The sequence below is a fragment of the Psammomys obesus genome, unplaced genomic scaffold, assembly GCF_907164565.1.
Source record: "Psammomys obesus unplaced genomic scaffold, mPsaObe1.curated_primary_1811, whole genome shotgun sequence".
In the NCBI taxonomy this organism is placed as follows: Eukaryota; Metazoa; Chordata; class Mammalia; order Rodentia; family Muridae; genus Psammomys; species Psammomys obesus.
Genome location: NW_026596046.1, coordinates 19879631 through 19899588, shown reverse-complemented (window position 1 = coordinate 19899588; position 19958 = coordinate 19879631). Strand labels below are relative to the sequence as shown.

General features: G+C 41.6%; 1 protein-coding gene across 1 annotated transcript in view; it reads left to right on the top strand.

Annotated features, from left to right (window-relative positions):
• Positions 1 to 7108: 7108 nt before the first annotated feature.
• Hdgfl3 (HDGF like 3) overlaps positions 7109 to 19958 on the top strand; it is a 55584-nt gene continuing 42734 nt past the window's right edge. The window contains exon 1 of the mRNA XM_055623210.1: positions 7109 to 7268. Coding sequence (XP_055479185.1) covers positions 7185 to 7268 — 84 coding nt within the window. The 5' untranslated portion in view covers positions 7109 to 7184. The remainder of the gene's footprint in view (positions 7269 to 19958) is intronic.

Here is a 19958-nt window from a genome sequence, read left to right as displayed (position 1 = left end):
CTCCTGGAGGTCCTTGTGAATTTTCTTAGTTTCAGGAGCTTCCTGAGGCCTGTATGTTTTGTTTGCTTCCTGAGTCTGCAGGAGCCTCTCTCTGAGAGGGAATCCTCCAATTCAGAGAGAAAAGCTACGCAATAGACCCCATCTCCAAATACAATCACACTGAGAATTAGTGTCTCAACATACAAATTGGAGGGGTGCACACAAATATTCAATCAAGTGATATCTTCTGTTTTGGAGCAACACTACTTCCTCCCTGTTCTCTCTTTATCTCATCACCTTGGTCTCCATATTATATTTAAAAAAAAAAAATCATCCCTCACAGATAACTTCTCCCTGAGTCTTTTTTTTTTTTTTTCTTGGAGTTTCAGTTCAACTTCTTCTTCTGACAATTTGGGTTGTTAACTCTTTCGTTGTATTAAACTGCTATTAAACGCTGACTTTGTTATCTTTTCCTATATTACAATCTGCTCCCACATTTTAAAAAAATGTCGTATGTTTACAGTTGTGTAGGCGACCACATGTAGGTAAAGGTCAGAGGTCAATATTGGGTGCTGTTCCTCAGGAGCCACCCAGCTTGTTTTCTGACACAGGCTCTCCCACTGGGACCTGGAGCTCACTCATTAGGCTAGCCTGGCTAGCAAGCCCCAGCGCTGAATTACAAGTGAATGACCACAGCACTCAGTTTATCACATTGGTGCTGGGGAACTGAATTCAGCTCCTCACGCTTATGGGAGGCCCCTCCACTTTAAACTTTCATAGCCCTAAACAACTGCCACTGTGTCCTGTTCATGATTCTGTAACTGGGGTTCGGTGAGTATAGCTTGCTTGTGTGCTACCATTTGGCATTATCTAGGGTAGATTATCTGGGGTTAGGGGATCCAATACAGCTTTATCCACATGGCTGGCAACTCAAGTAAGAGTTGGGTACTGTTCAGGATTCTCTCTCCTCACCCCATCACTTTGCCTTTTCAGTACCTTATTCATCATGTGGCTTCCTTTCTATTGCTGTGAGAGAACACTCTGACAAAAGCGACTTAGGGAGGAAAATATTTCTTGGGCTCACACTTCGAGATCACAGTCCGTCATAAAGAAAAGTTGGGGTAAGGATTTGAAGCAGAAACCATGGCGGAATGCCGCTTGCTGATTTGATGGCAGGCTTATGCTTGGTTAACCTTATACGTCCCAGAACCATCTGCCTTGGAAATGCCGCCACCTACAGTGGGTTCCCCATGCCTCTTGCCCCAAACCAAGTAACAATCAGGACAATCCCCCACAAACATGTAGACAGCCCAACCTGAACTTGCAATCCATCAACTGAGACTCCTTTTTCTCAGGGGACTGACTAGGATGTGTCAAGTTGACCATCAGAGCTGACTAGAGCACCATCTCTCTCCAAATGCCCCACTCCCTCTCCACACCAGAAAAATATTCATCATTTTTCATATGCTGTTGGGACCCTAAGAGGATAAAAAAGTGAAAGCACTAGGCCTCTGAATGCCTGAGCCTGAAACCATCAAAACATCATTTCCTCTACATCCTTCACTCCACATCTCCTTGTGATAACCAACATCAGAGGTCCTGGCCTCCCCAGAATCCTGCGACACTACTCTCATGGATTTGCATCTGACACTATTACTCTGTCTTCTCTGTGTTCCTAGGTTTCTAGAAAATGACTGGTACACACCAATATTCAGCAAATAAATAAACGAAGGAATGAATACTGATACTGATCTAATCTTTCCTCATAAGCATACACACTAATGTTAGAATACAAGCAAAAATGACAGGCAATTTTGTAGATTCTTTGAATGTTTATGTATTCTGTATCTTGAATCTCTTCTCTCCAAGTAGCAATTAATTCATTAAATGTATCCACTTTCTTCCTCAGTCTGGAACAGAATGGTGAAGAAGTAAAAGTTAAAATGACCTCAATGAAATAGGTTTTAAATTCAGTCTCAGAATTCCCAAGACCTGCAGGTTGGGGACTGGCCTGGTGCTACATATTCTAATGTTAATTCCTGGCCCCCAACATCTTGTCCCTGCTCAGAAGAGCACATTCTCACATAAACCTATTCTCATTGTGTAAGCCTGTCCTTGTTGTGTAAGCCTGCCTAAGTCATTATAACTGATTGGTTGATTTTACAGTCTCTACCTGGGCAGGGCAGAATGAGGTAGGTGTGGCTAAGGTTCCCGGGCTTTGGGGGTCAAGAAAGAATCACGGAAAATAGATAGACTGGAAGAGATGAGGAAGGAGGATGCCATGATTGTACAGTGTGGAGAAGGAACCACGTATTTAAGGATGAAGGACTCCAATAAGGGAGTGAAAAAGCCCAGATGAAGAATGCAAGCAAATACCATGGGATTGTGTATAGAAGATAGACTAGATGAGGATGATTGAGGTGGATGGCATTGGGTGGGGGCTGGGAGATGGATGGTGAGGTTATTGATTCTATGTAAGTGAAATATCTGCCCAGCTCAAGGTAAATAAGGTAATTATAAAATCTAACAGGTGTCTATATCTTATTATTTGTGATAGCAGGTTAGATATTACTGCCGTGATAATCTTAGGGCTAATGATAAACACTATATACACCAACACTCTATTTCTTATTTGCTATAACACCTGCAATATTCTCAGGAAGTCCTAGCAGCATCTTTGGAGGCCTTTACTATATCCTATACTATCCTGAGAGCGTCCTCTGCTTCTCTGCCTGCCAGCCTTGGTATGGTTGCTTCTGTTACCCATCCCCACTCTGCTAATGCTGTCTGGCCCCTAACCTCTCCCATTCTAGCCCACGCAGGCTTTATGGTGCCTTCTGCCAATGCACACTTAGTGAGGGAGTTCTCTCACGGCAGTTTTAAGACATGTCGGTGTCTACAAGCTCATTTTCTCTCAAGGAGGGTGAGACCTTGGGATTGAGTTGCAGGCACTTACGAGATGCTTCAAGTATCCAAATCGGATGAAATGGACTGATTCAAGGTCACAAGTGCTCTCTTCTAACGTAGTGACTGTGCACGTTAGATTAGTTTCACCTTTCCCAGAATCCCCATATTCCGCTTCACAAATAATTTCAGGCAAAGGAATATATTTTGGGCAATTGGAATGGGTGAATTTAAGGGCAGGATGTGAAAGAATTACTGAAACTTTACTGGATGCTAACTTAAGATATGAAGGAGAAGGTGAAAGCAAGATGAACTCAACAACGTACATAATGGACATGAGTAAAATAAGGTTTACAAAATAAACCATGGCGCCAGAGGCAGAGGAAAGCATCAGCCCAAGGATATTTGAGAATTCTGAAGTTAAAAGTGATCAAAGAAAATGGATACTACTACAGTATTTTTCAGCATTCAATTTTTTAAATTTTTTAATATTAGTTTATTCACTTTGTATCTCAGTTGTAGCCCCATCCCACATTCTCTTCCAATCCCCCCCTCCCTCCCTCATCTCCTCCAATGTCCCTCTCCAAGTCCACTGATAGGGGAGGTCCTTTTCCCTTCCATCTGACCCTAGACCATCAGGTCTCATCAGGACTGGCTGCATTGTCTTCCTCTGTGGCCTGGTAAGGCTGATCCCCCCTCAGGGGGAGGTGATCAAAGAGCCAGCCACTGAGTTCATGTCAGAAACAGTCCCTGTTCCCCTTACCAGGCAACCCACTTGGATACTGAGCTGCCACAGGCTACATCTGAGCAGGGGTTCTAAGTTATCTCCATGAATGGTCCTTGATTGGTGTGTCAGTCTCAGAAAAGATCCCTGGCCCAGATTTCTTGGTTCCCCTCCAAGTTTCAGAAATAAAATTGATATTTTTTTAAGATATGGTCTCATATAATCCAGGTTGGACTTACACTCATTTTGTGCCTGAGGTTGGTTTTAAACTTTTGATTCTCCTGCCTCTGCCTCCCAAGTGCTAATATAGCAAACAGACCAACTTTACTGACCACACTGTAATAAATACATCAGGTTCTTTTTGCATGGTCCTGATGATACCTCTAGAGGGTTTCATATTATTTTAAATGCTTGAATAGAGCATTATTCTGAAATTTCCATAGCATTAGCTCTTTGTATAAAGTGGAGAAACCAGTCAGAGCTTCTGTGAAAACTGCAGGGCATTGTTTCATCCCTAGCAGATCAACGTCCAACCTGGCTACAGACAGACAGGCTCTTAGCCAGGCAGTCCTGATGATCATCCAAAGACAACTCATAAGGGGATTCCCTGCTTTTGTGTTATTAAATCTGGCTTGGTTAAGGCACAAGAGTCAGGCTGATGATATGTGGGGAGCAGTAAGGCCAGGCTCAACTGAAAACAGGAAACCAAAAGACTGGGAGAAATGTCTACCTTCTCAACATAACGGAAGTCCTATCAATTACCCCCTTTTAACCTGCCTCTGTCTGCTTGGCCATCTGTTCCCCCTTTTTACAAACTCCAGTTTGTCCTGTGTTTAAAAACTATCCCACCACCACAATAGAACGGTCTCTCCCTGCTTTCTTGCTGTCTTTTCTCCACTGGTGAGAATGAGCTGTCTGCACTTCCTGCTTCCACATTTCTGCCTCTGATGCACCTCGCTCTGGTTTCTTTCCATTACTATTCAGTACATAACAAGCTCGCCAGTGACTTCCCAGTCAGCATAATAAAATGGAACCTCTCCTCTAGCAGCTCACCTATCCTCTCTATGCCATCTGCCTAGACATTTCCTTTCTACTAGAAATGCGTCCGGCTCCTGTGACACTTATTTTTCTTCCACTTGACCTTAAACTTTTGGTGACCTGTCTCCAGACTTGGCCATCGTGTCTCTCGGTCTACAGGTGCCTGGACTTTGCCATAGCTTTGATCACCACTGGTACACTGATATGACTCAACTCTCTACATTCTTCTTAACCAACAGCCCACTAAATATGACCCACAGAAATCTCAACACGTCTAAAACTAACTCATGCTCTTAGCTGCAAACCTGCCTATTCCTTCAAAGACTTCCTGACCTTTCCAAATGCTGAAAATCCTGTTACTTAGTCCAAAAACCAAGGAATCATATTTTAGTCACCATTCTCCCTACCTACTTGCCACTCAGGAGTCAGCAAGATACCTGAGACAATGTCTTTTCTCTCCTGGCGAAAGCCCCTCAGGCAGGGCTCTGGCTCCAGCCTCTGACACTCAGATCCACCTCTATACTGACCACCTGAGTACTCTGTCTAAACCCAACTATGATCATGTGACTCTCCAGCTTAACTTCCTTCCATGGTTTCCACACTAGTACCGTCTCTCAATTTTCTCCCCTACTCATGACTACCCTGAGCCCACTGGGAGACTGGACCATTGCGGCTTTGAGCAGTCAGGGCTCTGGCAGCCTGTCAAGAGATGTGGCTTTGACATAAGGGTCTAGGAAACATTCCAGGGACCTACGATAGCTATGAAAAGCACATTATCGGGCTATCACAGACAAAGCAAAAGACCTAGACTTATTTCGCTGGAAGAGAGGAAAAGGTGAGCCTATTGGAGGCAGAAGAATTAAGAGACACAAAAAGAAATGCACTAGGAAAGAAATGGCCAAGAACCATGAACAAAATAAACCCTGCACAGAAAGTCTACAGACTACTTCCGGTTTTTGGAAGCCCAGCACTGAAAGCCTGCGTTAAAACACAATTCTCCAGCACCGGCGAGGGAGGCCGATGCTCGGAAAACCCACTTTGTTCAGTTGGGAGAAACGGCAGAGAAGACAGCAGTCCACAAACCAGAGCTGTTGCCTAAACCAGGTGAAGGCCACCAGTAGCGCGACAGAGTGGACCTTTTAAAGAAGGAGGAGGGGGCCACAGCCGGGATACAGACTGAATACATTTTAATAAATGATAATAATAATAAAAGGAGGTATGTTCACTGTGATGGAAGAGGAGCATTCATTCATTCATTCATTCATCGGGCAGATTCAGAAAGGAGTGAATTATTTTATTTACCTCTCACAAAGGAGAATGTTATAAATGTCCCAAATGTCTTTGAAAGAAGTCAGCTGACATCCAAATAAGACAACGGTCAACACACACGTTTGTTCTGGACCTTACTGACCTGTATAAAGAAATCACCAGAAACTGATGTCCAGTAATCGAAAACAAGTGACTTGTCACTTCCCCCCCCCAGATTGTTGGCCCACGAAGACCCGCCACAGAGAAGCATTAACGGCTACGGTCACTGAACCATATAGGTCCATGTTCAAAACCCGACTGTGCCATCCTGTCCCTGAGGACGGGCCTTGACTCCAGCGAAGCAGCTCGCCCTAGGTGGCTCTCACTGCATTGTTAGGGCAGACCTGGGGCAAAAGAACCTGAAGGGGTCCCTCGCTCTTTCCAGGCAGCGAATCCCCGGCGCCACCACCTCCATGCCTGGGGCGCCTTTGTCCCCCAACTCCCCCCACTCACCACGAGCGCACCCGGGGAAGTGGCCCGCGGATGGGGGGCGGCGGGTGGCGGGGGGGGGGGGTGCAGTCCGCGGGGGGTGGGCGCGGGCAGGAGGGAAGAGGGGCGGCCGGGTGGTGATTGGCTGGGCTAAGCCAGGCAAGCTCCCGGCCAAGAACAAAAGAGAGCGGGCGGCGGGCGTCCTCGGAGTAGGCGCTCCCACCCGCCGGGCGCCGGCCTCGCTGCTGCGGGAGGACGCGCCCACCGTCAGCCCGGCGGAGCGAGCCGGGGCGGCGCGCGCGGTTTCTCGCGGAAAGCCGGCCGTGCACCTAGGAATTAACCGGCCGGCTGGCGAAGGGGAGGGAAGCGGGGCGGGCGAGGAGGGGGGGGGAGGGATGCTGAGCGCGCGCGAGAACAATAATAAGATCGTGTTTGCGGTCGCTGCCCGAGGAGGAATTCGGAGGAGGCGCGAGGCCCGGAGCTCGCCCGGAACCCAGAAGCTCGGCGGGGAGGCGGCGGCGGCGGCATGAGGCTGGCGACGCGGCCCCTGTGAGCGGCAGCGCGCGGCGGTAGCGGCGGCGGCGGCGGGACCCGGCGCGGCCGGGCGCGGGCTCCCCTCCCCGGCAGCCGGGCCTGCGGTTCCCCCGCGCCCACCGCCCGCCTCGGCCGCCGCCTCGCCGCTTCCCCTCCGTCGGAGCGGCCGGCCCGAGGCCCGCGGGGACCCGCGGGTGGAGGCCGGGGGACGGCCTCCCGGCACCTTCGCGGCGACCGAGGACGAGCCGGCCGGAGGGGGACGGCCGGGATGGCGCGCCCGCGGCCCCGCGAGTACAAAGCGGGGGACCTGGTCTTCGCCAAGATGAAGGGCTACCCGCACTGGCCCGCCCGGGTGAGTACGCCGGCCGCGCGCGCGGGCCCGCCCGCCCACCATCTTCCCTTCATGATGGCGCGCCCGCCCCCTCGCCCAGGCGCCTCCGCGCGAGCCCGCCTCGCGCCTGGCCGCCGCCTGGGGCCGAGCCGCGCCGCGCCGCGCACCGGGGCTCCCGGCGCCCACTTTCGACAGGCCCCGACGTCGCCTTCCTCCTGGAAGGTTGCGGGCCCCGGGCGGAGGCGCCGGCTCCCGGCACCGTCCCGGTGGACGGACAGCCTGGTCCGGGGCGGGCGTCCCGCGGAGGCAGCCCGGGATGGTTAGTCCCGCTGGTGGTGCCGAGGCCAGCGGGAGCCGCGTGGCAGCGGTCCTCCACCTCAGCGCATCCTTCATCTTCCAGACTTGTTGAGCTTTTCCTGGGCGCGATCCCCTGCACCTCGCGTGCCCTCTCATTGTCCATGTGCCTCCCTGCTGCCCTGCTCCTTAGACACTGACAGCGTATAATAGCCTGTCCCTGGCTGGTGAGTTCAGGAAGCTCCTTGAGCCTTTTCACCTCCATATTTGTTTTAGGTCGGTTCCCGAACCTTATTCTTGGCCTTGAAACGCACAACCCACGACAGCCCTCTTGCTTCCTCAATAGCAAGGCTGTCGCTAGGTTTTCTCTAGAAAGCATCTGCGTTTAATAGATGGCATTCGATGTTATTATTACGCTCCCTGACTGGGGAAGAAGCAGTACCGAGTGTGCATGCTTTATCTCGAAAAAAAAAAAATCACCTTTACCTTTAATTTTTGTGGTAGTTGGCAGTTGACTGCCTGAAGTAAATATAGTTAAAGGATAGCCAAGGCAGTTTGGAGACAATGTTGGTATCCCCGAGGAACAAAAATCGCCAGGGGAAAACCGCCGCTGACAAAAATTGGGAGTGTGAACTCAAGTGTTGTGTGGTAATGAAGTGAAGACAAGACCAAGGGGCAAATATACCCATTCACAAAAGGAAGTGACATCAAGAGGGGCAGGCTGAAATTTAGTGAGGTTGAGGTAATTGGTGGACACAATCATTTTGTAATCGTTTGTTTTGGCATCGTTTTATGGAAAGGACACTGGGCCGGGAATGTAGGGGATCTGGCGTGTGACTCAGGCACCGTTAGGGACTAATCGTTTTAACGGCCTGCACAACATCCATTCCTGCAACTTTAAAGTAAGCATCTCTAGGATTCCTTCCAACACTAACAACCTCAGGCATCAAGTGGAAAAAAACAGACTTATTCAGATTCCGCTAGGCTGTGGTAAGTTCTTCATGTATGAACTCCAGGTCCTTAGATAAGGCGAAGTTTTCAAAGTAGAACCACTGGTGGTGGTTGTTTTGGTTTGGGTTGTTGCTGTTTTGGTTTTCTTAATCCTATAAAATAATGTATAATGCTTAAAGGGCAAGATTTTCGACTTGAAGAGTCTTTCAGAGAGCCCCTGTATGTACTTGTCAAGTAAATAAACAGCTCTGTGAGGTTGTATGTATACACTGAAGAAAGGTCATAGTCATGCCATACAATCTTACCTTTGAAAAGTATCCTCTGAGGGTCAGAAAGAAAATACTTAGAACCTTAATCCCATATTGCTCTCACAGGTTGACCACCTGTGGTAATTAGTGAAACAAAAGTTTTACGGAAGCATTTCTAGTTGTATATCTAGCTGCACAAAAAAAAAAAAAAAAAAAAAAATCCTAGAAGTTAAAATTCCAAACCAAGATAAAAAGGGAGATGAGAAAGCAAAAGCCATTAGGTTTTCAGATTTAAAGTGATGCATGGAAGAAAAGCGTATGTTCACATTTACCTTCGTAAGGAAAGGTTCTAAGACTTACTGAAACTGTTTTATAATGAGCAACATTTTGCATTTTCCAAGGAAAGTTAAAGGTTAGGAAAAAGTATTTTGAGGCTCTAATTTTGACTACGTATGTTCTCATTTTCTCCTCAATTTTATGCGGCATTATCCCTCATTTTATACCTTTGTCAGTTGATATTTAAAAACACTAACTGGAAAACAGGGCTTGTATTTCCAATACTTTCACCTTCTATAAAAGCTGGTAATGTGGCCATTGCAATATATGAGGCTCCAAAGAATCAAACCTAAGGTGGGAAGGTAAGTTTTTTTTTTTCACAGTGAAGGAAGGAGATTTTGAAAAATCAAAGCTGGTCCATACAGGAATGGAAGACAGTGAGGAAGATGTTTGGTTCAGGGAAGAACCTTGTGAGAAATGTGGGTCAAGAGGATGCAGGAGGAAAAGCTGGATTCCACTCCTGCCAGGCTTTGACACTTAGTGGTCTGGCTATACCTCTATAATCTCTCTGAATTTCAGTTTAGTCTGTAAAACAAGGATAATTCTCACTACATAAAGAGCTTATTAGTATCCTTTATTTGTGCTTTCATTTCCCAAAGTCTGAAAGCACAATGCATTGCCATACAGTGTTCTGGGAGGTAGGGAAAGACAAAATTCAAATAACTTTTATTACAGTAGATTGTTTTAATTAATCTATGCTATTGTTAACCTCCTTACCTAATTTATAAATTAAACTTTACCTCATTTATAGGTTAAACTTTTTTGTAGTTATGTACATTTCAAGAAAAACAAAACACAGCACTGTTTATAGGACTTGGTACTGCACCCACTTCACACAATCACTGTGACTCTTGAAGCATACCCAGAGGACAAGGAACGAGCAGTGCGCTCAAATGTTCCTATTTTTCTCTTATAAAGCTGTAACTTATTTTGCATCATTACACCATTTCAGTTAATATTCTAGCAGTTTTCAGCTCTTTAGTAGACGTATTAATTTTTCCCAGTATTTTACCATGAAAATGGTAAGAGAAGTTCAGTTAGACAGTGAACACCCATGTGTCTTCCACCTAGGTTTTTATTAATACTGTATTTTATCACATTCCCGTTCATATATCAATCTTTTATCCATTTAGCAGCCCATCTTAATTGGATATATTTCAGAGTGAGTTGTAGATTATTATAATTTATTCTTAGACAGTTAAATATGTTTGTCATTAGAGGTCAGCATATTTAATGAATCTTTTTTTTTCCTTATGAGGAAAAATTTACATAGAAGGGAACTTAAATTTACATCCACAGAATTTGACTAGCATATATACAGATACAATAAAAATACCTGTCAGGATATAAATTAGTAACAGTAACTAGGAAGTTTCTCATGTCTCTTTCAGGCAGATTCCTGTCTTCCTCCCTTTTCTCCTACTGTTTGCCTGTGTTATTTTTAACATCAAATAGCAGCTATTTCTGTGGACTGTTGTATAAGGCTTTAAAAACTAGAAGTTCATCTGTGCATAGGATTCACTGGCTTAATACTTTAAAAAAAAGTGCATTAAACAAGGATCTGAATTCTTTTGATTAAGTATCTTGTTGATAAAATTTGAGAATGCATCCTTAATATACGTAAATTTACCTTAAAATCATGCATGCCTTTTATGTTATACTACTACTACTATGTACATTGTAAGATAAACACCAAAATGATTCCGAAGGGAATGACTTGAAGTAAGGATATTTTATGGTTCAAATATTTTATTGTTAACATATAAACAGTAATGTATTAAATCCACACTTTTAAGCCTTAGTTTTTAGAATATTTTTGGTCTTCTCCCAATTATCAACTGGCCATAGTTTTTAATTTTCTGAAGAGTTTTTTTTTTGTGGGTTTTTTTTGTTGTTGTTTGCTTGTTTTTTTAGATTATACATGCCAGTTGAGCTATTTTTAAAGGCTGTTTGCTTGTATTCATTAGTATGACCTGTGTAGAACTTTTTTAAGTCATTTTTCTGTTTGATGAAATCTAGTTGATTAAATATCCCATAATTCTGTTCAACCAAGCTCTCACAACTGAAAATCACAGTAAGCCTAAAGTTAATAAACATAACTGGCTTGAGTAAGGGCAGTACTGTTTGTTTATATTTTAAATGACAGTGACATTTACTATTTAGATAAAAAATAAAAAATTAAAATAAAAAGTGTTTTCTTTTCATATTCCCCCATTCACCTGTGTGTTAGTTATGAGCACTCTGTTACCAGGTGCAGAGAATAGCTTCAAAGCTTTTGTGCTTCAACTGAAGAGCTTTTTTAAATTTAAAAACTTGATATGATGGATATGACATTGGTGGTAAATCATGTGCTTTGCATCCATGAGGCCCTGAGTTTAATCCCTAGTTCTTCCCCTCTCCCTCAAGCCTTATTTTCAGGCTTATTAGCCCATGCCTTCAGTCCCACCACGCAAGAGGATAGCATGAGTCCAGAAGTTCAAAGTAACATAGTGAGACACTCCCCATCTCTGTCTCATAACGTTTCAATTACTATATTTTTGTGTGAACTCTGAAACACTTCATAAGTAATTGATGCCTCAGTTTCAAAATCTGGCCTTGTCTACTGAAATTGAACACAATCCTATTTTGTGGCCTAGCAGTCTGTTGTCATAGAACCAAGGAAAAAAATGTGTTTATGTCCTGCAAAAGGTCTGTATAAACTTGTCTGTACAAAGCTTTTTATTCATAATAGACTAGTAAAGGCAACCAAATGTCCCCCCCAGGAAATGAGTAGACAACTCTGTCATGTATTACTGATACTCACAAAAAATGAAAAGCTGGGTGAAAGAAGCTGGGCAGCGTGACAGTATATTGAGTATAAACCTGTTTGTATAATGTTCAGAAACAAACAAAGCTGAGCAGTGGTGGTCAGCATGCAGTGGGGAGAAGGGCTGCCGCTGTGCTGTACTTCATCTGCTGGTGTTGGGTAAGCCAGAGCTCACAGGAAAGCTTGTCAAGTTGCGCGGCAGTGGAGTTCTGTCTCAGTTTTGGGAACACATTTTGGGGCAGTACGTGGTTTTGCATCCAGTCTCACACACCATTTATATGATGTGAGGAGACAGAAAGTGATCCTATAAGTTACATGGGTTAGATTTCACCATTTTAATGGTCAGTATTTTGTTTTCCTTTTACTGCTAGAGATTTAACTCAGTGCTAGTGCACACTTAGCATGTGAAGCCCTGAATTCCATCCCTAGGCACTGGAAGACAGGAAAGAAAAAAGGCGGGGGGTGGGGGGGGTGGGGGCCTTCATTTGCACTTCACAACTTTCTCTTAGGTCTCCTTTCAGTTCTGGTTTCAGCTCTATTTGCTTATCTGCTTTTGTCTTTTGTTCCTTTCTTACTAAATCACTTTGGATTATGTTTGGATCTGTCTCTGCTACTGTCCCTTGAAATTACAGTAAAACATTTTATTTTACCCTTCTATATTGCTTGACATTCTAAACTTACTGAAATTTTGTTTATTCTGTGTAAGGCACAATGCTAGGTGCAATATAAAATTCAGATTAAATTTTTAGCATGATAAAATTATAAATGTAAAGTATTTTTATAATCTTCACTGATGTAAACATTTGAAACACTTGGGTTTCCTAACCATAGCACTGTCTGGGTGGTGGTCATTATTTGTTTGCCTTTGGCAGTAAAGTACTAGAATGTAAGACTTCATTGCTGGAAAGCAGACCACATGTTTTCAAGAACTGAAGTTCTTTTTAAGTCTTAAAATAAAGTAAGATATCTATAATGTTCACTACTCAATGTGCACCCAGAGAAGCTACCTTCAGGTGAAAACAGCACAGGCTTCTCCAGCCTCTTCCCCAGGGACTGCTTTGACCTTGCCAAGACAGGCAGATTGTCTCATTCTTTTATATAAACTAAGAGCAAATAGGTTACTTAAGCCCTTAATACCAATCTGTGCATTAATTCTTTGATGTAAGATCTCTACTATAAGATATTATGACTCTTGGAAGATGACTAATAGTTAAGAATTGTTTATAACCATATTGGAAGTGTCTATTAGTGTTAAAGCAGTGTGGGCTAGTAAGCAGAAGGTTTTATATCGTTAAGAGTATCCAAAGGCTGGTAAGAATTAGTTGTGTTTGCTATGGTTACTGACATAGGCTTTTCTGATCACTTCAAGCCATGCTACTTATCATTGGTGAAATAGGTAAAGAAGTTGTAACTTATTTGTAAATAAGAATGTGAAAATGAAGCCCAACAGTGGTGGCCCACACCTTTAATCCCAGTACTCAGGAGGCAAAAAGCAGGCCAAACTGTGAGTTCGAGGCCAGCCTGGTCTACAAAGCAAATTCCAGGACAGTCAGGACCTTTGAGACAGAGGAACCTTGTCTCAAAGAATAAACAATAATAATGTGAAAATAATTTAGGATAGTTTTGTTTGTGAATCTGATTATTTTAAACCAAAACTGAATTTTATGTGCCTTTTAATTATTACTTTTCTAATTAGTCATCTTTATTATATCTTATAAATACCAATAGATTTTTTTTTTTAATACCAGTGGTCCTGCACATTAAGTAAAGTAGAAATGCTACCTATAAAAGACTATTTTAAAGTCAAGTTACTAGTGGTCTTTTCATCTACAATAGTTGACTCAATACTATAAACTATTTGAATTATATCAACTTTTAAAAAAGAAAATGGATTGAATTTCATGTTGTAGATGCTAGTTTCTCCTGAGTAAAAAGTTGCATTGTGCAAATATTATCCATTTTAGAAATATTAATGTCACTATGCCTAGTCATAATGAACCTGAATATTCAGTTAGTATAGTTATAAATTATAACAGCGTCTATTATGCTGCCAATGTTTAACTATATAACAAGAATCAGAAATATTGTTTTGCTAAATCATTAGTTATTTTATTTGATGAGCCTGTAGAAATTCTATTTTTGAGTCAAGGGGTATGTATACATTTTAGAGTTTTGGAGTTGCATTGCTATAATTGCTTTAACAGAGAAGTTTCAACTCCCACATGTTTATTGACAAAGAAAGGAATACCTGTTTTTTCTCCTATTAATTAAAAGTAAATGCTTGACTTTTCAAAGTGTCTAGCATGCATAAGGCTCTAGGTTCTATCTTTAGCACCAATAAACAAATAAATCTGTCAGCTTAAATAAATGTACTTGAATTAAGTTATTTAGTTATGGTTAGGTTATCTCGGAGAGTATATATTACATCTACATCTTGATAATAGGGCAAGGTAAATATAATAATACTTTTTATTCCCAGGCCGCTAAGAAATATACTCAAGATTACACAATAAATATTTTACTTTTCTTGTTTTGAAACAGAGTCTATTTTCAAAGCTGACCTCAAATCAGTTATGAAATAATGAATGACTTTAAACTTTTGATCTTTTAGTATAAATCCTCTGTGTGTTAGGATTATGGATGTTCATTACCATGTTCAGTTATAGAGTGTTGGGAATCAAATCCAGGGCCTCAAGATTCCTAAGCAAACACTCTACCATCTGTCTTAATCCCTTAATAAAGAATGCCTCAGGAATTTAGGAAGTGTAACATTAGATTAGATAAAATGAGTAAAGAAATATTTGACAATATGTAAGAAGAGCAGATAGATAGATGGATGGATGGATAGATAAATAAATAGACCCGACAGCCATAAGAGCATTTATTCTAGTGTTTTGTATTGTATTTCTTTAGTCTGCCTCTTTAAAAGTCCTTTTGATTCAAGAGAATGTAAAAATAAATAAGATAGTAGTTTATTTAGAGAAATCAGAGAACTATTAAAATCAACTGTGAGTTAGTTGCACAGTACTATCTTATGTGAAGGTTTCAAAACCTACAGCTGTACAAGAACAAGTACTCTGAACATCAGGTAGGGTAATTAGAAGTTTCTAGTTTGCTAGAGCCTAGAACGGAAGTAGCCCATGGCAGCTCAGTATCTAAGTGGGTACCCTAGTAAGGGGAACAGGACTGTCACTGACATGAACTCAGTGGCTAGCTTTTTGACACCGCCCCCCCCACCCCGTGGGAGGAGCAGCCTAACTAAGTCACAGAGGAGGACATTGCAGCCAGTCTTGGTGAGACCTGATAAGCTAGGGTCAGATGGAAGGGGAGGAGGACCTCCCCTATCAGTGGACTTAGAGAAGGGCAGGGAGGAGATGAGGGAGGGAGGGTAGGATTGGGAGAGAATGAGGGAGGGGGCTACAGCTGGAATACAAAGTAAATAAATGATAATCAATATAAAAAAATAAAAATTTAATAAAAAGTTAAATCATCATAAGACTGACTACTATCCAATGTAGATTCTACCAGTTTACTGCATTCCTGATCCTGAGAATATTTTCCTGAATTTCCCTGGCATCTATAACAATATAACCTTTCAGCCTATTTAAAATTGAGTTAGTAAATGATTTTTTTAGTCTCATCCCTACACAAATAAGATTGATTATGGTTAGTTTGGTAAATAACTATGTGATTACAGAGAACCACATGGAAAGAAGGAAGGAGGAAAGAGCAAGAAAGATCTGCAGAATGACATCTTCTAGACACAGAGGAAGCCCTGTGATATATAGAAGGAACTAGTCTAAGCTTTAAAAGACAAACACCTGTTGCACCTGTGTTTGTTAGGTTGAGCATACCATTTACAAAAGGATGATAACTTCTCAAACCTTTTTCCTAGGGAGTCACTATTGAGTTATGCATGAAAGAACTATTAAGTGACTATTCAGTTAACTCCTAAGAGCACCCGACTCTCTACTTACTAACGCAAAAAGCCTAGTAAAAATCTCAGGAAGCACTTTGTCTGGCTTGGTGGATGTTTTTCAATAGTCTCTTTGTGATTTTATGATAAGCATTTTGGCACTAGGTTCTGGGAATTGTGGGGACTTCCCATTGTAAGAGTTCCAACGTGATGATCCATTTCTAGAGATGCCACATCGCTTCAGAAATTTTTTTTTGGTGTGTGGGACAAGATATATGACCATGTTGGTGCACCAATGGGCCAATGAATGAACAAGTCAACCTTCCTTTTTGGCCCCTGGGACTCAAGCTCCATGAAAATTCTGATAATAGTTCTAAGGCTACCCAGAAGTAGAGACGTTCATTTTCCACAGAATGGTACAGTCAGTGGTAGCAACAATGTTTCTTGTGTGGGCACTAGAAAATTCTTGATAACACAGTAGTGAGTTTTTAATGCAAAATATGCTTAAGATTAAGGTTGTTAAAAGTTTGCTTCAGTAGTACTTAGCACATTTAAAAATAAGCTTCACAGAAGATTGAAAAATATGTAGGCAGGAATGTCAGAAAATAACTCAGCTTTAGAGCTCTCCTTTTTTGATTCTGAAGTAGAAACTTTGCACTAATGACATCTTTAATTTTAGAGGAAATGCATATCTAGAGGGAGCAGTATTATAAACTTGCAGTGAAATTTTTGAATTCACATGGTAAATGGATTGAAAATGAATTTTCTCTCTACCTATCTTTGATTCTCAATATAAGACCAGTTTGCCCTCTCTCTCTCTCCCTCCCTCACTCCTTCCCTCCCTCCCCCTCTTCCTCCTTCCCTTCCCCTCTTCCTCCCTTCCTCTCTCCCTCTCTCTGTTTTTCGAGACAGGGTTTCAGTGCATAGCTTGGCTTTGTAGACCAGGCTAACCTCAAACTCGGAGATCACCTACCTCTGCTTCCCCAAGAGCTGGGATTACAAGCGTGCGCCACTGTGCCTGGCACAAGACCAGGTGTTTTTTAAAAAAAGTAAAACTTTCTATTTCATTGGACTGCTATATGAAGATTAACTCACTGGTTTTGAAGATTTGGATTCTAAAAGATGAGTAATTGGTAGTTATTTAAGGTACTTTTTTGTTTTGTTTTTGCTATGTTCCATAGGAAAAAATAAATGCCAATTCCCAGCACACACACCAGATTTTTTTTTTTTTTTTGTGATGTAAAATTAGGTTGAATACTAGTAAATGAGTTTTTACTAATTTAAAAGCACGGCTTTGGTCTATTAGACTAAAGGGAAGCTAATCGATTGTATTATATGTATTTGTACAGAATAATTGTGTTTTAGGAATGATTTGCTCACATTCCTGAACTGGGCATTTTTATACAACTACAGTCTTACATCAAAGTCATATTATAAGAAATGAAAGTGATATTGTGTTAGATACTTTAATCATCCAGACCTATATATTCCTTGTTATCAGAAGGCTTTAAAGTACAAGCTGAAACATTTCTACTTTCCTCTTCTTTCTAATTTTTGAACTGTAAAATATCTATAACTACCTCAATCATTTTATGTGTATCACTTATTAAGGGTAGTAAGTATGATGTATTTGCTAATTGCATATTTACGCAGAGTCTGACTGTATAATGTTTCCTTGATAATATTGAGGCTCTGGAATTCGCTTGAGTTTACAGGGCTAAACTGTTAAAAGTGTCAGACCTTTGTGACTAAGGATGAGGACTTTTGTTATGTTCACAAAACTAACAAGTCAAGACAAGTTAGTGCAATACAGATGGTGGAAGGAGAGAATCAACTCCCAGAAGTTTCCTTCTTACCTCTACAAATGCTAGAGCACTCACACGTGCTAAGTAAATGTGTGAGAAAAAATGCTTAAAGGAGAAATTCTGAGGCATTTATATAGTATTTGTGTACTATACAGCACAGACACCTATGTAATAAATATTATTATCCCTCCTTTTACTGATGGAAAAAACTAAATTCTAGAGATTCTGTCTCCCCCAAGTCACCCAATTACAGTAATTGATATACTGAAAACCTTTCTCCAATTCATACTTTAAACTATCCAGTAAATTACGTGTTTTCCAACTGGCAATGCAAGTTTACTCATCTTTTCATTCAACAGCTATTTGCTGGTGTTCCTGTCCTCCAGGTACTGGTCTAGAGGCAGGGTTGATATGTTTAATGTCTGACAAACCCTGACATCAAACATTGCTTAAATAGCTGAGGAGAGATGGTATGTGCTACCGGGTATGTGGAGTACAGAGTAGATGTTTCTGTGTTACATTGAATATTCAGAGAAAACCCCTTCAATAAAATGGCATGAAGAGAGAGATCACTGCGTCGTGAATGAGCCTTTTATATTTTGTTCTATTGCTTCTTCCTTCCCATAGGCAGGTTTGAAGACTTTAATAAAAAGTTAAATGATGGTTCTCTCTGAAATGGTAAGATTTAAGATTTCCAGTGTTGTTATTTTAGAGAAGATGAGAAATTTTAAATGTATTATTCTAGGCAACCAGCTGAGTTGCCTAGATTACAGTGAGTTAATAGAAGGTGCATTGCTAAAATTGATGCTCTTTATTTTTCTGTGTAACATAAAGGAGGAAATGAAAGTAAATGAAATCACTCTGGGTTTTAACAACTAGAAATCATGACTGAGAGGCTGGAGAGATGGCTCAATGTTTAAGAATGCTTGCCTTTTTAGAGAACACAAATTCAGTTCCCAGCACCTTCATTGTGTAGGTCATAACTGCCTGTAACTAATTTTAGAGGATCTGACATCTGATTCTGGCCTTCTTGACAGCACTTACACATCCAGCTGGGACACAACACATACAGCACACACACATACATGCACACAATTATTTTAAATAAAATTTAAAGTCATCTAAGTAGGAAAGTTAGTCATATAAAAAGCTAACGTAGACTTTGAGTCAACTATTTATGTGCTTGTTATAATCGTGTGTGTGTTTAAGTTGTGGTACAGTACACATACTATAAAACCATTTTAACCAGACTGGCACAGTGGCGCACACCTGTAATCCTAGCACTCGTGGAGGCAGAGGCAGGCTGATCTCTATGAGTTTAAGGCCAGCCTCGTCTGCAAAATGAGTACAGGACAGCCAAAACTACACAAGGAAACCCTGTCTCAAAAAACAAAAACAAAACAAAACAAAAACATGTCTTATTTGTTTGGGACTGGATTTTGCCAATATTAGAGCGGTGTCCCAGGTTGCAAAGAAAAAGACCACCATTCCAATTGAAGAGTCTCAACAAGGCAAAACTTGACTCTTAATCACTCACAAAAAGCAGAACAAAAAGTGGGGGTGGGGAGGCAAACACTTCATTTCAGATTTTATTCTAATGGAGGTAGTGACTATGCCTTTTCCTCATTGGTTGGAGTCCAATCTCATAGTCTTTCACGACTAGCTAGGTTTAAAAGAATCCCTATTTAAAAAAAAAAAAAAATGAAGAAAAGCTGGTTGAAGTGTACTACTTGATTTAAGTTCTGAGAATGCACCATGGCCTTTGTGTAAACAAAGGTTTTGCCCAGTTACTAGGTGGGAGAGAGAAAAAGACTTGGATTTCTTGTTGGAAACACAAGTTTTACAGTGTTTTATTAAAAAGTTCATATTTAATGTCTCTTACACTCTGTGGCTCAGTTCTAGAATTTTTAGTCTTCCTGCATCAGTTCCATGTTAATAGAGTGTGCACCAGCTCAATAACCATGCACAAGAGGACAGTTTAGTAATGTAATGTCACCTCCTTTATCTGTAGATCTAGAACTTATTTCCTGCTATAAAACTGAAACTGTCCATTGAACAGTAGCTCTCCACTTCCTGCCTGCTAACCCCTGACAACTACTGTTCTACATTCTGTCTCTATGTATGCGGTCTGTCTAGGCATCTCACATAAGTAGGATTATATATGTTTTGTGACTGGCTTATTTCAGTTAGCATAATATCCTCAAGATTCATCCATGTTGTGTCAGAATCTTTTAAAGACCAAATAATGTTCCTTTGTGTGAGTGAAGAACTAGAATCCTAGGACAAAGGCCCTAGTCTAGTAAAGTCTAGAGTGGGTATGTGGGTATGGACACTTACCCTCCAAACCAAACAGAA